This window comes from Cervus canadensis, chromosome 2, assembly GCF_019320065.1.
Source record: "Cervus canadensis isolate Bull #8, Minnesota chromosome 2, ASM1932006v1, whole genome shotgun sequence".
NCBI classification, from domain to species: domain Eukaryota; kingdom Metazoa; phylum Chordata; class Mammalia; order Artiodactyla; family Cervidae; genus Cervus; species Cervus canadensis.
Genome location: NC_057387.1, coordinates 107,933,995 through 107,953,131, shown reverse-complemented (window position 1 = coordinate 107,953,131; position 19,137 = coordinate 107,933,995). Strand labels below are relative to the sequence as shown.

General features: G+C 41.8%; 2 protein-coding genes across 7 annotated transcripts in view; one reads left to right on the top strand and one right to left on the bottom strand.

The window, feature by feature from the left end:
• Positions 1-19,137, bottom strand: part of LOC122437277 (UDP-glucuronosyltransferase 1A1-like) — a 141,252-nt gene that overhangs the window by 15,311 nt on the left and 106,804 nt on the right. Inside the window, exon 1 of one of the 6 annotated variants that reach the window (XM_043462035.1) lies at positions 10,465-11,353. The exons of the other annotated variants lie outside the window; for them this stretch is intronic. Coding sequence (XP_043317970.1) covers positions 10,465-11,328 — 864 coding nt within the window. The 5' untranslated portion in view covers positions 11,329-11,353. Of the gene's footprint in view, positions 1-10,464; positions 11,354-19,137 lie in introns of those variants that run through there. 6 annotated transcript variants of the gene reach the window in all.
• DNAJB3 (DnaJ heat shock protein family (Hsp40) member B3) lies at positions 2,357-3,501 on the top strand. The gene has a single exon (XM_043462043.1). It carries the CDS (start codon positions 2,503-2,505, stop codon positions 3,235-3,237), a length of 735 nt encoding a protein of 244 aa, XP_043317978.1. The 5' UTR covers positions 2,357-2,502; the 3' UTR covers positions 3,238-3,501.

The following is a 19,137-nucleotide window of genomic DNA, read 5'->3' as shown; positions in this document are numbered from 1 at the left end:
TCTTTCCAACCCAGCAAGTGCCAAATCTGGATCATTCTACCACTGGTTCTCAGACCCAGCTGCCATGGGCTTGTTTCTAGGCCTCATCCTCCAAGGCTCTTAGTCCCTACCTCTCCCTTTTGATTCCCTGCATTGGCCATCCATGGCAGAGTCCCATGCCACCACCACCCCTGAAACCTTGGTCAGCACATTCCTAGGGCCCAGAATAAATGCAGACTCCTCAGCCTTGCCCTCAGAGCTCCCTGGAATGGACTCCATCTCATTCCACTTCTCTAACCCTCCTGCTTAACCGCTCTCTCTGCCTCTTTCCCTCCTGCCATTCTGAATCACTTAACCTACCCCACACACACCTTGTACTTTTCCATATTGCTTTGTTCACACTGGACTCTATTACCAATCTCTACTTTTCTACTATTGTGTATTGCGTGCTTCCCAAGTGCCAAGCTGGCTTAAGTTTCTCAAGGTGATATGGAATCAGCAATTTGTTCTGGTGAAAAGGTGAACCCTTTTGGATCTATTACCTTTTATGATGAAATAGTGAGTTCATTGGTTAATCATTTCCTCTTAGAACTAAGTGAACTTTATTGGTGTTGCCTCACCATTTATCAAGGCAAAGAATATAGTGTCAGAGAAAAAGGAGGGAGTGGAAAAGAGTCAGATGTCAAAAAGAAAATCATGGTGATACAACAGTTTTAGCAGAAATAATCACAGAATCCCAAGTTTACAGGCAGCACTTAAACATGGCCAGCAGTTTTCATCATTTTGATATATTGGGTCAGGAGTTAACAAACTATGAGGAGTTTGGGGGGGATCCCCAAAAAATCTTCAGAGAATTTTGCAAAGTTAAAATTATTTCTAAGATAATGATATTTGACTTTTGAATACACTGGAGTTCCCCAGTGGCTACATGATACATGATATAACAATACATTGAATGCAGAAGCAGATATAAAAATCTAGCTCTTCTGTTAAGCCAGAGAGATGTAAAAAAAAAAAAGAAAGAAAAGAAAATGATGCTACTGTTTATTAAATTTGTTTTGAAAGTTATTTTCCATAAATATATGATTTATATTAGCATGTAATGGGTTTATCGTTATTAAATTTACTTTAATTTTTGCTGGAGCAAGTGCTGATAGATATAACCCACATAAACAAAAGCAAAAGGGTCCTGAGGCAAAAAAATTGGAGAAATGCTGTCCTAGACAAATAGTAAGAGTATTTGTTTCTCAGACAAGGATCAGACTAAACTCACTTCTGTTGCTCTACTCTACCCCCAACTTAGAAATATCAATAACCTCAGAAATGCAGATGACACCACCCTTATCGCAGGAAGTGAAGAGGACCAAAGAGCCTCTTGATGAAGGTGAAAGAGGAGAGCGAAAAAGGTAACTTAGAACTCAACAGTCAAAAAACAAAGATCAAGGCAGCAGTCCCATCACCTCAAGGCAAATAGATGGGGAAACAATGGAAACAATGACAGGCTATTTTCTTGGGCTTCAAAATCACTGCAGATGGTGACTGCAGCCATGAAATGAAAAGATGCTTGCTCCTTGGAAGAAAAGTTATGACCAACAGAGACAGCATATTAAAAAAGCAGAGACATTACTTTGCCAACAAAGGTCCATCTAGTCAAAGCTATGGTTTTTCCAGTAGTCATGTATGGATGTGAAAGCTGGACTATAAAGAAAACTGGGCGCCGAAGAATTGATGCTTTTGAACTGTGGTGTTGGAGAAGACTCTTGAGAGTCCCTTGGACTGCAAGGAAATCCAATCAGTCAATCCTAAAGGAAATCAGTCCTGAATATTCATTGGAAGCTGAAGCTGAAACTCCAATACTTTGGCCACCTGAGGCAAACTCATTGGAAAAGACCCTGATTCTGGGAAAGACAGCAGGCAGGAGGAGGAGAAGACAGAGGATAAGATGGTTGGAATGCATCACCCACTCAATGGACATGAGTTTGAGCAAACTCTGGGAGATGGTGAAGGACAGGAAAGCCTGGCTGCAGTCCATGGAGTCGCAATGAGTTGGACACGACTGAGCGACTGAATAACGGGACAACAGCCCCCACCTCAAGCCAAGGGGAAGCCTGATGTCAAGCCTACTTTAAGAAAATGACTTTCTTTCTTAATGCAAGACCTTGATTTCCTGACCAGAGATGGAACCGGTGCTCCCTGTGGTCATAACCACAGGACCATCAGGGAGGTGCCTGTGAGAACTATCCGCTAAGGCGGTCAGAGCCACATCTCTCGGTTTGGAGATAACCGCTCGGCGGAGGTCAGGTGGGCGGAGCAAATGAGTGGGCGGGTCCTCTGCGGCTGCGTGAAACCTGTCACAGAGCACCGTGTGAGCAATACATTCTGGGCTCGCCCAATGAGACGCGGCATCATCACAAGGGGCGCCCACTCCAGGCAGCCTGGCCTGGTGGGCACTCGGGCCCGCGCCCCGGGGGCTGCCAGCCAGCACCTGTCCTTGGCCCGCGGGGCCGTTCCCGACCTTCCAAGATGGTAGACTACTACGAGGTGCTGGGCGTGCCCCGCCAGGCCTCGTCAGAAGCCATCAAGAAGGCGTACCGCAAACTGGCGCTTAAGTGGCACCCGGACAAAAACCCCGAGAACAAGGAGGAGGCGGAGAGGCGATTCAAACAAGTGGCCCAGGCCTACGAGGTGTTGTCCGACGCCAAGAAAAGACACGTCTACGACCGCTACGGCGAGGCGGGAATAGAGGGCGGCGGCGGTGGCCGCGCCAGCGGCGGCAGGCCGTTCGAGGACCCCTTTGAGTGCGTCTTCACCTTCCGGGACCCGGCCGAAGTCTTCAGAGAGTTCTTCGGCGGCCGGGACCCATTTTCGTTCGACTTCTTCGGAGACCCGCTGGAGAACTTTTTGGGGGGTCGGAGGAGATCCCGGGGAAGCCGAAGCAGGGGGTCCGCGTCGCTCTTCTCCGCCTTCAGTGAATTTCCAGCATTTGGAGGTGGTTTTTCTCCTTTTGATACGGGGCTTACCTCATTTGATTCCATTGGGAATGGGGGCCTCTCTTCCGTCTCCATGTCCTGTGGTAGTGGGGGGACAGGCAACTTTAAATCCATGTCGACTTCCACCGAAATCCTGAATGGCAAAATGATCACCACCAAGAGAATCGTGGAGAATGGCCAAGAAAGGATAGAAGTGGAAGAAGACGGGGAGCTGAAGTCCCTGATCATAAATGGCAAAGAGCAGTTGTTAAGCAGTGACACCAAGTGATCCTGGTCCACGCTGAATTTAGAGCACAGCTTGAGCAATAGCAGGGTGTTCTTTCTTTCTTTCTTTCTTTCTTTTTTTTTTTTTTTTGAAGATTGCAAGCGAGCTCTACTTGCAAAACAACTGTACTCAAAAATTTATGAACAGTTCGTGCCAACGCCTATTTGTTGCTACTGTTGGGCCACAGAATAGGACCTTTGTTTTTCTTTAAAACTGTTGTAAATATCTGTATGCACTTTGCTATTTATTAAACATAACCCCAGGGCAGACACTGCTTATTTCGTGTTACTGAGACAAAATGTTCACCAGGGCACCTTCAACCTGGCCTTTCCACTTTGTTTGCAATGTGAACCTAGTGGTTTGCTCTGAAGTTAACGTTTACAAGGTAAATCAGTTTACTTCCTTTTATTAGCACAAAGAAGTAAGAGATATGAATATATTAATAATACTTTTGGTTTAAAGACAGCGTTTAGTTCCACATATTGCTGGTGACACAGGGAGAGTTAACTGTTTAAGTATAACGTTAAGCCTAGGCTTTATAAAAACAGGGAAGCCTGACAAAGGTAATGTATTTAGTTTCTCATGCCTGCGCTAACAATTTACCACAAATTTGGTGACTTGGAACAATGTGTACTTATTCTCTTAAAGATCTGGAGGTCAGAACTCTGAGGTTGGTTTTATAGGAATGAAGTCACTACTAACAGGGAACACAGATGGGCAGGCTGTAGTCCAAATAGTTGCAGAGTCTAATACAGCTGAGCAACTACACACACACACATTCTCTCTCTCTCTCTCTCTCCCCTCCTCCTCCTCCCTCTCACTCATTCTCCCTCCAAAGGCTAGGGCAAAACACATAAGTGAATTCCTCACAGTTACACGATTGATTATGAGCAGCCTCAGGACAGTATTCAGATCTCTTGACTTAAGCAATAATTAAAAAAAAAATAAGAATGGTGGTGATGACCAAAAACAATGCAAATTACATTGCTAGCTCTTGATTGGTTCTACAACTATGGCAGCTGGAAATGTAAAAAGCATTTCCATAAGGCTACACACGATTTTCCCATTGCCATGTGCATGCTATATCTCATCTCAGGTTGACAAAAGCCAGAAATTTTGGAAAGCTTTGAATAGTGCAAAGTTTGGAATATTGGCTGAGTGGTGCGACACACATAGATCTGAGAGGTAGCTTTCTGTTGGCACACTTTATGCCCTGAAAATCTTTTTGGGCATAGTTGCTTTATGATATTCCATTACAAAGTGTGTGACCCCCACCCATTGGTCATCTCGAAAGAAAGGTTTGCATAAGGCATGAGAGTGAAAAGATATCTGAACTGGACAGACTAAAAATGCAGCTTGTTCTCTCATCTGAAATTATAATCACCCTATTTGTGAGTCTACCACCTAGAGTATGAGTCTTGATTATACTGTATCTTCATCTCTCCTACACATCTCATTGTGGTTCCTTCTTTATCTTTAATTATAGACTGTCTTTTCTGCTAGTTTTCAGGCCTTTCACATCAGTATTCTGTAAATGGTAATACTGGTGTTCCCTGGTATCTCAGCTGGTAAAAAATCTGCCTGCAGTACAGTAGACCCCAGTTCCATTCCTGGGTTGGTAGCTCAGCTAGTAAAAAAAAAATCCCCCTGCAATACAGGAGACCCTGGTTCAATTTGGGCCAGGAAGATCCCCTAGAGAAGGGATAGGCTACCCACTCCAGTATTCTTGGGCTTCCCTGGTGGCTCAGATGGTCAAGAATCCACTTGCAATGCGGGAGACCTGGGTTTGATCCCTGGGTTGGGAAGATCCCTTGGAGGAGGGCATGGCAACCCACTCCAGTATTCTTGCCTGGAGAATCTGCATGGACAGAGGAGACTGGCGGGCTACAGTCCATGGGGTCACAAAGAATTGGACAAGACTGAGTGACTAAGCACAGCACAGCGTGGGAGGGTGTGAATTCAAGTTCTTCCTTCAACATATTGGCCACTTCCCTCAATATAAAATTAATGAGCTATTTCACATTAAATCTTCAAATCATGCTATGTATTTTACACTTACAGCATATGTCAATTTGGACTATCCACATTTTAAGTGACCAGTAGTCATGTGTAGTTATCAGATAACATATGATCAATGTTTGTAAATGTTCCATTAAACCATCTAAAAATGCATATTTTCGATTTTCTAATGAAAAAGCTCAACATGCCTAATTCTGATAGTGATGTCTTAAAATATTTCCCATTTAACTGAATTTTGCTCAATTTACATTTGAAATATTTAATAGTTTTTACTTTAAACATATAGCTGCTGAATTGGCACACATAGGTTTGACTGTTTCCTCATAAAGTTTGCCTTTTAAAAATGTTTAATCGTGATAAAATACCCCAACATAAGGTTTACCATCTTAACCACTTTTAAGTGTACAGTTTGGTAGTGTTAATTACAGTCATATTGTCGTGCAGCCAGTCTCCAGAACTGTTCACCTTGAAAAGTTGAAACTGTATACCCCTTAATAACATCTCCACAGTTTCCCCCACTTCATAGTCCCTAGAAACCTCCATTTTACTTTCTGTCTCTATAAATTTGACTACTCTAGGTTCCTCATATTAGTGGAATCATACAGTATGTATCTTTTTGATACTGACTTATTTCAGTTAGCATCATATCCTCTAGGTTCATTCATGTTTTCATATGTTGTCAGAATTTCCTTCATTTTTAAGGCTGAATAATATTCCATTGTATAGATAGACCACATTTTGCTTATCTGTTCATCTGCCAATGGACATGGATTGCTCTCACCTTCTGGCTGTTGTGAATAATGCTGCTATGGACATGGGTATACAAATATCTCTTCGCGATGCTGCTTTCAATTATTTTGGGTATATACCTAGAAGTGGAGTTGCTGAATCATCTGGTAATTCTATTTTTAACTTTTTGAGAAACTGACATACTGTTTTCCACAATGACTGCACCATTTTACACTCCCACCAACAGCACTATGAGGTTCCCGTGAAGGAACCCTGGATTGAGGGGTCTGAGCCCCATATCAGGTATCCCAGACCAGCGTTCTGCACCAGGAAGAAGAACTTCCAGAATATCTGGCTTTGAAGGTCAGTGGGGCTCACTTTTGGGAGAACCAGAGGGCTGTAGGAAATAGACTTTACTTTTCAAGGATGCACACAAAATCTCATACACTCTGGGGCCCAGAGCAGAAGCAGGATTCCGCTAGTCTTGGAGAACCTCCCAGAGAGGCAGGAGGCAACAAGATCATCCTGGGGATATCGACACTGACAGCAGCTCTTTGGGGAGCTCCATTCTATCATGATGACACTGTTGGCAAGGGCCATTTTGGGATCAACCCTCTAGCTTATCAGCACCAGGACCAAGCCCTACTCTCCTCGCTTGTAGGCACCAGTACTATGATGCTTCAGGTCAAGCAGCTAGCCAAGTGGGGACAGAGGCCCACTCGCTAACAGGCCAGCTGCCTAAGACCCCCTGAGTTCTCAGCCACCCAGCACCTGGACTCATTTACCAAAGGGCCCAGGACCTGGATTTCTACCAGTGCGCCAGCACTAGCCCAGGGACGCCTAAGGCCCAGGCCCCATCCTCCAGCAGGACAACATCAAATCCAGGACCCTCAGGCCCTGCAGCCAGAGACCCTGGGTTACAACTCCACCCACCAATGAGCCAGCACTAACCCTTGGACTACCTGGGCCCTGACCCTATCCTCCAGCAGGTTGACACTAGATCATGGACCCCTGGGCCATTCAATCAGAGACTCCAGGACCCAGCTCCACCTACAAGTGGGCCAGCATTAGCCCTAAGACTCAACCCACCCACAAGCAGGCTGGCACAAGCCTCAAGACTCCCTGGGCCCTGGCTCCATGTACCAGCAGGCCAAAACAAGTTTTGTGACACTCCAGACCCCACAGCCAACCCATCATATTATAAGCTGATTTTGCAGCAGAAATTCTGCAGGGTGGAAGGGAATAGCATGATATATTTAAAGTGATGAAAAACAACCAAAAGTGCCCTACTTGACAAAGCTTTCATTCAGATTCAAAGGAGAGATCAAAAGTTTTACAGACAAGCAAAACTCACAGTCTAGCACCATGAAACCAGCTTTACAAGAATTTTTCAAGAGTGTCCTGTAAGTGGAAAAGTAAAGGCCACAATTAGAAATGTGAAAATTACAAAAAAAAAAAATATCTTTGGTAAAGATAAATGTACAATAAAGGTAGTACGTCAACCATATATAAGACTAGCAGGAAGGTTAAAAGACAAAAGTATTAAAATCATCCACAATGAGTAGCTAAGGGATATACAACACAAAAAGATGTGAAATATGTCAAAAATAGTAAATGTGGAGAGAGTTTGAAAATAGAGGTGTTAAAATGCTTTTGAACTTAAAATATTAACAATTTAAAATAATCACATATATAGAGAGATTGCTATCAAGAAACCACATGGTAACCACCAACCAAACATCTATAACACACATACAAAAAAATCCAAATTAGAAAAGGAAGAAGTAAAACTGTCACTGTTTTCAGATGACGTGATACTATGCATAGAAAACCCTAACGAGGCCACCAAAAAAACTATTAGAACTCATTAATGAATTTGGTAAAGCTGCAGGATATAAAACTATTAACAGAAATCTGTTGCATTTCTATATGCTGACAATGAACTATCAGAAAGAGAAATTACGGAAACAATTCTACTTCCAGTAACACAAAATAATAAAATACTTAGGAATAAATATAAAAGACCTGTACTGAGAAATTTATAAGGCACTGATAAAAGTAATTGAAGACAACACAAACAGATGGAGAGATGTACCATATTCATGGATTGGAATAGTTAATATTGTTAAAAGGACTGTACTACTTAAGACAATCTACAGATTCAATAAAATACTAATCAAAATACAAATGGCATTTTTCAAAGAACTGTTACATTTACATGGTGATGAAGCAAATAGCAAAAGATGGTGAGAAAAAAATTTAAAAAAACAAAGGTTGGTAAGAATGTAAAGAAAAGGGCACTCTAGTGCACTGTTGGAGGCAATGTAAATTGGTGCATCCACAAGGGAAAACAGTAGAATTGTCATATGATGCAGCAATTCTTCTCCTGAGTATTTACACAAAGAAAACAAAATCAGTAATTAGAAAAGATATATGCACCCCTAGGTTCATTGTAGCATTGTTTACAATAACCAAAAATATTGGTTATTGAATATTACTCAGCCATAAAAAAGGATGAAATCTTGCCATTGGGACAACATGGATGGACCTCGTGGGTATTACACTTACTGTAAAGTAAGACATATAAAGATAAATACTGTATGATTTCACTTACATGTGGAAAATAAAAGGCAATGAAAATGAGCAACCATACCAAAACAAACAGACTCACAGATAACAGAGAACAACAGGCTATTGACAGGGGATCAGAGTGGCGAAAGGAGAGTAAAGGGTGGGGGGGATTAAGATCCAAGCTTCCAGTTGCAAAATAAGTGTCATAGGTAAGAAATAAAGAGTGTGAGAAGTACAGTCTATTGTTACATCATGTTCTGTGATGAATATCATAGCTGGATTTATCGTGGTGATTATTTTGAAGTGTATAGGAGAACTGAATCACCATGTTATGTAATAGGAACAAACATACTGCTGCAGGTCAATCAGCTTTGAAAACTAAGAAGCAAACTCATGAAATAGAAATCAGCTTTGTGGCTGCCAGAGGCAGGGAATGGGAGGAGGGGGAGCAATAAAGAATCTGCCTGCAATGCAGGAGATGCGGATTCGATCTCTGGGTCTGGAAAACCACCCCCTGGTGGAGGGTGAGGCAACCCACTCCAGTATTCTTGCCAGGAAAATCCCATGCTCAGAGGCACCTGGTAAACAATTTTATATTGAGTATATGTTTAAAGGATAATATTTTAATATATTTGATTCAATAAAATATTAAAATTAGCTGCAATACTCTTTTTACTTTTTTTAATATACATACTAAAAAGCCTTCAATTACATATATGACTTATATTAGATTCCTACTGGACAATTCTGTACTGGACCATAAAGAAAGCATATTAAAAAGTTTTTAAAAATAGTAACTCACAAGAAACATTCTTTGATTATAATTAAAAATAATTAGAAAAAATTAGAGAAAAATGACTGCAATAACCTTAATTATATGGGAATTAAGAAACAGCCTTCTTGTTTGCCATTGTTTCTTCCGGTTTTATTGAGACATAATTGACAGGCAGCCTTGGTTAAGCTTAAGGTAGATAGCAGAGTGATCTGACTTTTCTAGATGACGAGACTTTTACTACAACAAGTTTAGTGATCACGCATCATCTCATATAAGCATAAAATTAAAGGAATTAATGTTGTTAACTACAGTCCTGGTATTTATAGATAATACTCTGAGCCATATCCTGTGAGCTGTCATAGATACTGAAACCCCCATGAGGTGGAAAAAGTTAACTACATGGTGACCAGACCGTAGCCATGACATAGAAGCTGCCGCAATTCTGAGAAATGGCCTCAAGGAATGGGAACAAACCAGCCCTGGGACTGAAGATTAACTGTACTGGAAACAGTCAAAATGATGGTGGTCAGACCACTGATTTCAAGATGACGGTCAGAGCCGACTGTGCTGTTTCTACATGGAGCCCCCTTCCCTCTGTCAATAAAAACTCCTGCCCCGGATTGTCCAAGGAGGGAATAAGTGTTTGGACAGGACTCACCTCTCTGCATCCCCATTCCGGGCACTTTCATCCAAGCAAACTTTCACATCCACAGTCTTGCTTCTTTATTGTCTTTTAAGCTGCAAGCAACCAGACTCCACTTTGCTTATACTTCTACTGAACACCCTCAGGCAAAATCCCCTGAAGGATAAATTCACAGCTCAAGTTCCTGCTCCTACTCAGCTGGAGAAAACTGCACAACAGTTGCACCAATGACTTTACAAAAGGGCAATCACGGTGGTCAATCCTATTACACACCCTCAACCCTGCCTCTCACTCCTCTCAGAGATCACTGTAAGCCTTTACTGCACTCCTGGAGGCACTTTAACAATGTGTCTCATCACAGACGGTGAGGAGGAGAATGAGAGGTGGAAATCATCAGAAAGATCAGTACATAACAAAACACCCTGAATTGTTTTTTAAAAAATAAAATGTGCTCCGCTTGGAACACTGATTGAACAAGAGCAGCAGTACCAACCTGAGATAACGGCTTCCTGTTGGCACAGTTGATACCCCCAATGAACACCATGTTGGGCATGATTGGCCGCGGGTAGTCCATCACAAAGTCTCCTCTGAACAGCCACACGGATCCAGAGGCAAGAATCTCCCCCAGTGACACCTCTCTCTGAAGAAGCTCAGAGGCCATACGTGCATAAGGAGTGAAACCAACCTGGCAAATATACTTCAGGCCCAGAGGGTAGAGCATGTTCTTGACCCTTTGGAAGAATGTCATGTGGTCTGGATTCATTGTTAATAACCGAGGAACATAAGAGAAAGGGTTTGGGCATGCTGTGCCCTCAAAATCTAAGTCACAGGGAAGGAAACGCAAGAAAAATACAGCAGGAATGGACAGGTACTTAGCCAGCACTGCCCCGCAGGGGTAAATAGGGTCCGTTAAAACCACATCGAAGGAACTGGCATTCAGGTCTCTGATCAAGTCCTTGTTATACAACAGTGCCTCACAAGACCTTGCAAAGAGCAAAGACACAGTTTTCAATGTTGCCATAGTTTCCAAAAACCGTGTTAGAAAATGTACTCTTTCAAAAGCCTCATCAGGACTGCCCTTCATGATGGAATCAAACTGGTCCCGGGTATACGGAATGGCATAGGTTTTCGTGGTGAAAAAGTCCTCTGCCTTGATGTGGATATTCATCTCTGGAGACAGGACCACTGCCTGGTGACCTCTGGCGTGGAGCTCCCGCACAGCCTCCCGCATGCTGAGCCAGTGGCTGCCCTCCATGGGGACCACCAGCACCTTCCCGGCCTCGGCCCATCGCCCGACGCACAGACAGAGCAGGAGTCCAGCCACCACCTGCCACCGAAGCTGCAGTGCCAGGGCCATCTCCGCACAAACCAGAAGCAACTGACTTTCTGGTGGGGCTGTGCCGCCTATATGTGTTCCCTTATCTTTATTTTATCATCAAGTCACTTAAGCAAAATGGCATGTTATTGGAAGGCAGGGATTGATGATTACACCATATATTACAGGATACGTCTATGCCTGTGTTTTTTCACCTCTGCTTTCACCCGGAAAGAACACTCCCCCTTATCTTGGAAAAACTCCTCTGACTCTGCTGCTCCCTCTGGGGAAACATTCTAGTTCACTCTCTCGTTCTTCATTCAAGACCCAAAGCAAGACTGTGCCTGCCCATTTCCTTGGTCTCCTCCTACCTCTCTGCTAACCGTGTTCTCCGGGGCTGGACTGAACTCTGAGGAGTCACCTCTGCCCTAGTCCCCATCCAGAACCTCTTTTGGATGTGACTTTATCTGAGAACTCTTGAATCTCTTTCCCCCATTCATGGGTGAACACAGAACATATCCAGGGAAACATATAACATTGCTAAGACAGCTTTCTCTCAGCAAAAAGGGGATGGTGGCTCTCTGGTTTGTTCCTGTTCCACACTGGACAACTCTTGTACTGTTCAGGAGACAGTGTATTGGAGCAGCCATCAGATATGGAAACATCTGAAAAGACCCTGGATGGAGACAGCAGAAGGACTGGTTAAGAATTCTTTATCTGTCGTATGGAATACATGTTGCTGTTACCTAAAGCATTGGTTTTTCCAGTAGTCATGTTCAGATGTGAGAGTGGACCATAAAGAAAGCTGAGCACCAAAGAACTGATGCTTTCTAACTGTTGTGCTGGAGAAGACTCTTGAGAATCCCTTGTACTGCAAAGAGATCAAACCAGTCAATCCTAAAGGAAATCAACCCTGAATATTCATTGGAAGGACTGATGCTGAAGCTGAAACTCCAATACTTTGGCTAGCTGATGTGAACAGCCAACTCACTGGAAAAGACCCTGATTCTGCGAAGGACTGAGAGCGAGAGGAGAAGGAAGTGACAAAGGATGAGATGGTTGGATGACATCACTGACTCAATGGACATGCGTTTGAGCAAACTCCAGAAGATAGTGAAGGAGAAAGAAGCCTGCCATGCTGCAGTTCATGGGATCACAAAGAGTTGGACAATACTTGGCGACTGAACAACAACAATAGCAAAGCAGACAAACAGTGGGCAAGCAGACCTCAGTAATGACACAGCAGGGTTCAAAGGGTGCCAGCCCCCAAGGTCTGCTCACCCTGGGATAGGAGGGTTCCCCCTGGCTTCAGGACAGCCTCTCTGAACTCCTCTTCTGATGCTGAAGGTGCCAGTCTTCCACTACACTGTTTAGGGACTGAAGAGGACATTAATCTGGGCCTTCATTACATCTTATAGCTTATGTTCAGATAACAGATATCCATCTCTACATATAAAATAGATAAATAGTAAGTTCCTACTGTACATCACAGGGAAGTTATTCAATACCTTGTAATAATCTGTAATGGAAAAGAATCTGAAAAAGAATATATATTTGAATCACTTTACTGCACAACAGAGACTAACACAAGATTGCAAATTAATTATGTTTCAAGTTAAAAAAAGGGGCAGAACTAGAGGCATCACACTTCCTGGTTTCAAACTGTACTACAAAGCTAAAGTGAAAAGTGATCAAAACAGTATGGTACTTATGCTAAAACAGACACAGAGTCAATGGAACAGAATATAGAGGAGAAAAAACTCCACACTTACACAGGCAATTAATTAACCCGTGACAAAGCACGTAGGACAATACAATGGGGAAAGACATTCTCTTGAATAAATGTGGTGGGAAAATTTGACAGCCACATGCAAAAGAATCAAACTGGATTAATCTCTCATGCCATGAGCAAAAATAAATTCAAAATAGAGTAAAGACTTAAATGTAAGACCTAAAACCATAAAACTTCTAGTAGAAAACATAGGCAGTATGCTCTTTAAGTTCAATATTAGTAATACATATTTTGGGAGGATATGACTCCTCAGACAAGAGAAATAAAAGTAAAATAAACAAATGGACTTTATCAAACTAAAATCTTTTGATCAGCAAAGAAAATTACAAGCAAAAGGGAAAGGCCACTTACCGAATGGAAGAAGATATTTGCAAATGATATATTTAATAATAGGTTAATATCCAAAGTACACAAAGAATTCATACAAGTCAACAACAACAAAGCATGATTAAAAATGGGCAGAAGACTCAAACACACATTTTTCCAGAGAAGACATACAGAAGGCCAACAGGCACATAAAAAGACGCTTAACGTCACTAATCATCAGAGAAATGCAGATCAACTCATAAGCAACTATTGCCTCACACCTGTCAGAATGACTATTATCAAAAAGACAATAAATAACAAGTGCTGGCAAGGATGTAGAAAAAAGGGAACTCTAGGGCACTGTTGGTGTCAATGTAAATTGGGAGAGCCACTACGGAAAACACTACAGAGATTCTCAAAAAGGTAAAAATAGGACTACCATAGGATCCAGAAATGCTACTCCTGGGTATTCATACAAGGAAATGGAAAACACTAATTAGAAAAGATATATACACCCCTATGTTTGTTGCATCACTGTTTACAACAGCCAAGATATATTGGCTATTGAATATTACTCAGCCATAACAAAGAAAGAAATCTTGTCATTTGCAACAACATGGATGGACCTAGAGGGTATTATGCTAAGCGAAGTAAGACAGAGAAAGACAAATACTGTATGATTTCACTCACATGTGGGGAAAAAGACAAAGCAAATGAACAACCATGACAAAACAAACAGACTCATAGATACAGAGAGCAAACAAGCAGCTGACAGAGGGGATGGGGCAGGGGAAAGGAGAGAGAAGGGTTAGGGGGATGAAAATACAAACTTCCTTGTGGTCCATATGCACCGTGGACTGTTACACAGCCATATAAAAGAACACATTTGAGTCAGCCCTGATGAGGTGGATGAACCCAGAGCCTGTTACACACAGGGACGAAGTCAGAAAGAGAAAAACAAATATATATTAATGCATACATTGGAGAAGGACATGGCAGCCCGCTCCAGTATTCTTGCCCGGAGAATTCCATGGACAGAGGAACCTGGTGAGCTACAGTCTATGGGGTCATAAAGAGTCAGACATGACTGAGTGACTGACACTTTCTTTCAATGCATGTATATGGAATCTAGAAAGATGGTACTAATGAACCTATTTGCAGAGCAGTGATGTGTCCACAAGTCTATTCTCTATGTCTGTGTCTCCATTTGGAGAAGGAAATGGCAACCCACTCCAGTGTTCTTGCCTGGAGAATCCCAGGGACGGGGGAGCCTGGTAGGCTGCCGTCTATAGGGTCGCACAGAGTCGGACACGACTGAAGGGACTTAGCAGCAGCAGCAGCAGCAGAGGGGTGGGGTGGTGTGGGAGATGGGGAAGGGTTCAAAAGAGAGGAGTTATACGTATACCTATGGCTGATCCATGTTGATGTATGGCAGAAACCAACACAATTTTGTAAAGCAATTATCCTCAAATTAAAAAGTTTTTTAAAAGATCCAAACTTCCAGTTGCAAAATAAGCGTCACAGGTATGAAATAAGAGTGCAAGAAATAGAGTCAAAAGTTATGTAATACCTTTCTACTGTGAATATCATAACTGGATTTATCATGGTGATTCTTTTGAAGGGTCTGGAAGTACTGAATCACTGTGTTGTCTAACAGAACTAACATAGTGCTGTGGTCAATTATATTTCAAAAATCAGCAAATGCATAGAAATGGAAATCAAATTTGTGGCTGCCAGAGGCAGAGAGCAGGGGCAAAGGGGAGTTGGATGAAGGCAGTCTAAGGGGACAAGCTTCAATTTTGAGAGAAATAACGACAGAGGTGTAATGTACAACATGATAGATAAAATTAACACTGTTGTATGTTACATATAAACATCATTAAGAGAGGATATTCTAAGAATTCTCATCACAAGGTAAAAAAAATTTTCTGCTCCTTTAATTTGGTATCTATATAAGATGATGAGTGATCACTAAACTTGTTACAGCAATCGCCTCATGATCTAGAAAAGTCAAATTACTCTGCCATCCACTTTAAGCTTATTCAGGGCTGCCTGTCAATTATATCTCAGTAAAACTGAAAGAAACGACAGCGAAGAAACACTTTAAAATTTTTTACGCTGGGTATATCTTTAAAGGATAATATTATATATATATATATATATATATATATATATTTCTGATTTAATAAAATATACTATTAAAATTAATGTAACCCTCTTTTTGCTTTTCTAAATATGCCAACTAAAAAGCTTTCAGTTACACATGTGGTATACATTATACTTCTATTGGGTAATTCTGCAATAGACTGGAAAGAAGACCTATTAAGAAAATTTTTATAGCAGTGACTTCACAAGAAACGTTCTCTGATTACAATCCAAAATAAATAGAAAAAATAGGAGAAAGGTAGCCACAATAAATCTTAACCACATGGGAACTAAGAAGCAACCTTGTTAACAACAGCAACAAAGAACGGCAGGGCCCCTGTTGGCTCAGTGGTCAAGAAGCCACCTGCAGCAGCAGGAGACCCAGATTCAATCGCCAATCTGGGAAGATCCCACACGCCTCAGAGCAACGAAGCCCAAGGGCCACAACTATTGAGCCTGTGCTCTAGAGCCTGGGAACCACAACGAATGAGCCCACGTTCCACAACTACTGAAGCCCGCACGCCCTAGAGTCTGCGCTCCCCAACAAGAGAAGCCACCGCAATGCACATTGCAACAAAGAGTAGACCCTGCTTGCCGCAACGAGAGAAAAGCCTGAGCAGCAACAGAGATTCAAAAATAAATAATAATGAAATTATTTTAAAAAGCAGACAGTCACTGACTCAAAGAGGAAGTCAAAAACAAAAGTTTAAGTTAAAAAATAGAAAGAATATGAGAACAATTTATTTCAAAATCTAAGGGATCTAAGAAATGCTTTATTTATGACCATCAATTCCTTATTATTAGGAAAACAAAAGAAAATTAATGCTTACCTAAGGAAAGCAGAAAAACAGCTATAAAATTAACTAAGCAAGGATGACATCATCAATAAAAAATAAGTGGCAATTAATGAAATAGAAAACAAAAAGAGTAAAAAGAACAAGCAAACCCAAAAGCTATTTCTTTGAGAAGACCAGTAAAATAATTCAATGTGTCATAAATCTTAAGAAGAAGAAACAAAAATGCAAAAGATTTAGATTTTAATATTTCCTATTTTGAAAAAATTGTCTATTAACATTCAAAGACATCACCTCTAAGGGTAAAGTAAAAGTCTCTCAGTCATGTCCGACTCTTTGCAACCCCATGGACTGTACCCACCAGGCTCCTCTGTCTATGGGATTCTCTAGACAAGAATACTAGAGTGGGCAGCCATTCCCTTCTCCAGGGACCTTTCAGACCCAGGAATCAAACCAGGGGCTCCTGCATTGCAGGCGGATTCTTTACGATCTGAGCTACCAGGGAAGCCCACCTCCAAAGGTAAATCTCTAAGTATAAACCACACCAAATAAATGAGTGACAAAATCTCAAAGGAAAAAACAGTTTAGTGAAGCAAAAGTGATTAATAGTGTGTTTACCACGAGTAACATTTGAAAATTTCAGTGTACATGAATTTTCATGTACCAAATAAATTGGCACAAACATATCCAAATGCCTTCAAATGATACGCCATGTCCCGCTGGGCACTTTATAATAACGATAATAGATACTATTTGTGTGTTTACAATGACAGTATAAAGTCAGAATAGTTAATTAGGTTACATGGCCAAGGTAATTCAGCTAGAAAAATGGGAGGATTTGAACCAATGCAGTTACCTCTAGAGAATATATTCACACAGAAAAACTAAAAAGAAAGGAGTGGCAAATACTTTTTAAATGCTTCCTTACTTTCCACCTTTTACAAATCTAGTAGATACATAAATATTTTATAATTGGACAAATGCATTGCATATAGGAAGAAAACTAAATAGAATAGATTGTTTGTGGTATGAGCAAAAAAGAAATGTGAAGATAGAGTCCTTTGCCATAATAAGTACAGTAATATAAAGGGATATAAAAGTAAGAATACAAAAACTATAAGAGATCTAAAGTCATGGAAATTAATATAAACTCAGTACATGTCACATAAGTGGGCAAAAAAAGAGGGCTAACTAAGTAGATTAAAAAACAAACCCTGCCCCTGAGAATCCTATTTCAATGAAACACAAATACTCAGGGTTAACATGGGAAGAATCTGAAACCATGAGGAAAGTGGTAGTTTCCACCATGGAAACTTGACGTGCAGTGACCTGGGCTGGGGTAGGTGCGGTGATGTGGTCAAAAACTTCCTCTTTGAGACTCACTTCTCAACATCACTGCTCAGTTTTACCTGCTGTCCAGGCCCCATCACTAGTCTTTGATGATGTCACACCCTTAACACCTATCTAACATGCCATCCATCTGTGTACATCCCCACATTTTACTCCAGACCCCAGCTCCTGCTCAGAGTATGGCAGGCACAGCTTCATCTCTGAAAAGTTGGACCAAATTATTTCTTTCTCCAGTCACAGAGATCCAGACTTTTCTTTCCACTGTTGTCTCACTCCCACTTAATTTATTCAACCTCTCTGAAACTTCTACATCCATTTGGCATTTAAGTCTCCTGTGACCACACCTATAATCTCTTCCAAGACAAAACCACTAAGGACTATCAGATCAACAAATGCAATCTGCCATTTCTTTCTTCCTTTTGATGGTGCCAGACCCATGGTCCTTACTGGCCATGTCCTCTGTCTGCCTTCTGTCTGTGGAAAACCTTTAGCCAAGAATGACTTTAGTCAATGAAGTGAGAAAATGCGAAAACAGAGGAAAACAGTCCAACAAAACTGAATAGTTTAGTCAGTAAGCAAAGTCAAGGACCTTTAGTTCCTCCTCGGGGGCTATAGATAATACTCTGAGCCATATCCTGTGAGCTGTCATAGATACTGAAACCCCCATGAGGTGGAAAAAGCTAACTACATGGTGACCAGACCGTAGCCATGACATAGAAGCTGCCGCAATTCTGAGAACTGGCCTCAAGGAATGGGAACAAACCAGCCCTGGGACTGAAGATTAACTGTACTTAAAGCAATTAAACCTGGAGAAGGGAACGGCCACCCACTCCAGTATTCTTGCCTGGAAAATTCCATGGAAAGAAGAGCCTGGCAGGCTACAGCCAATAGGGTCGCAAAGAGTCGGCCACAACTGAGCGACTGAGCACAAAGCAATCAAAATGGTGGTGGTCAGACCACTGACGACCAATTTCAAGAAGACTGTCAGAGCTGACTGTGCTGTTTCTACATGGAGCCCCCTTCCCTCTGTCAATAAAAGCTCTTGCCCCAGATTGTCCAAGGAGGGAATAAGTGTTTGGACTCGCCTCTCTCCAATCCCATCCTGGGACATTCATCCAAGCAAACTTCCACATCCACCAGTCTTGCTTCTTTATTGTCTTTTGAGCCACAAGCAACCAGACTCCACTTTGCTTACACTTCTACTGAATACCCTCAGGCAAATCCCCTGAAGGATAAATTCACAGCTCAAGTTCCTGCTCCTACTCAGCTGGAGAAAACTGCACAACGGTTACACCAATGACTTTACAAAAGGGCAATCACGGTGGAATCACACCACTGCCTGTCAATCCTATTACACACCCTCAAACCTGCCTCTCACTCCCCTCAGAGATCATTGGAAGCCTTTACTGCACCCCTGGAGGCACTTTAACAGTGTGTCTCACCACAGACGGTGAGGAGGAGAAT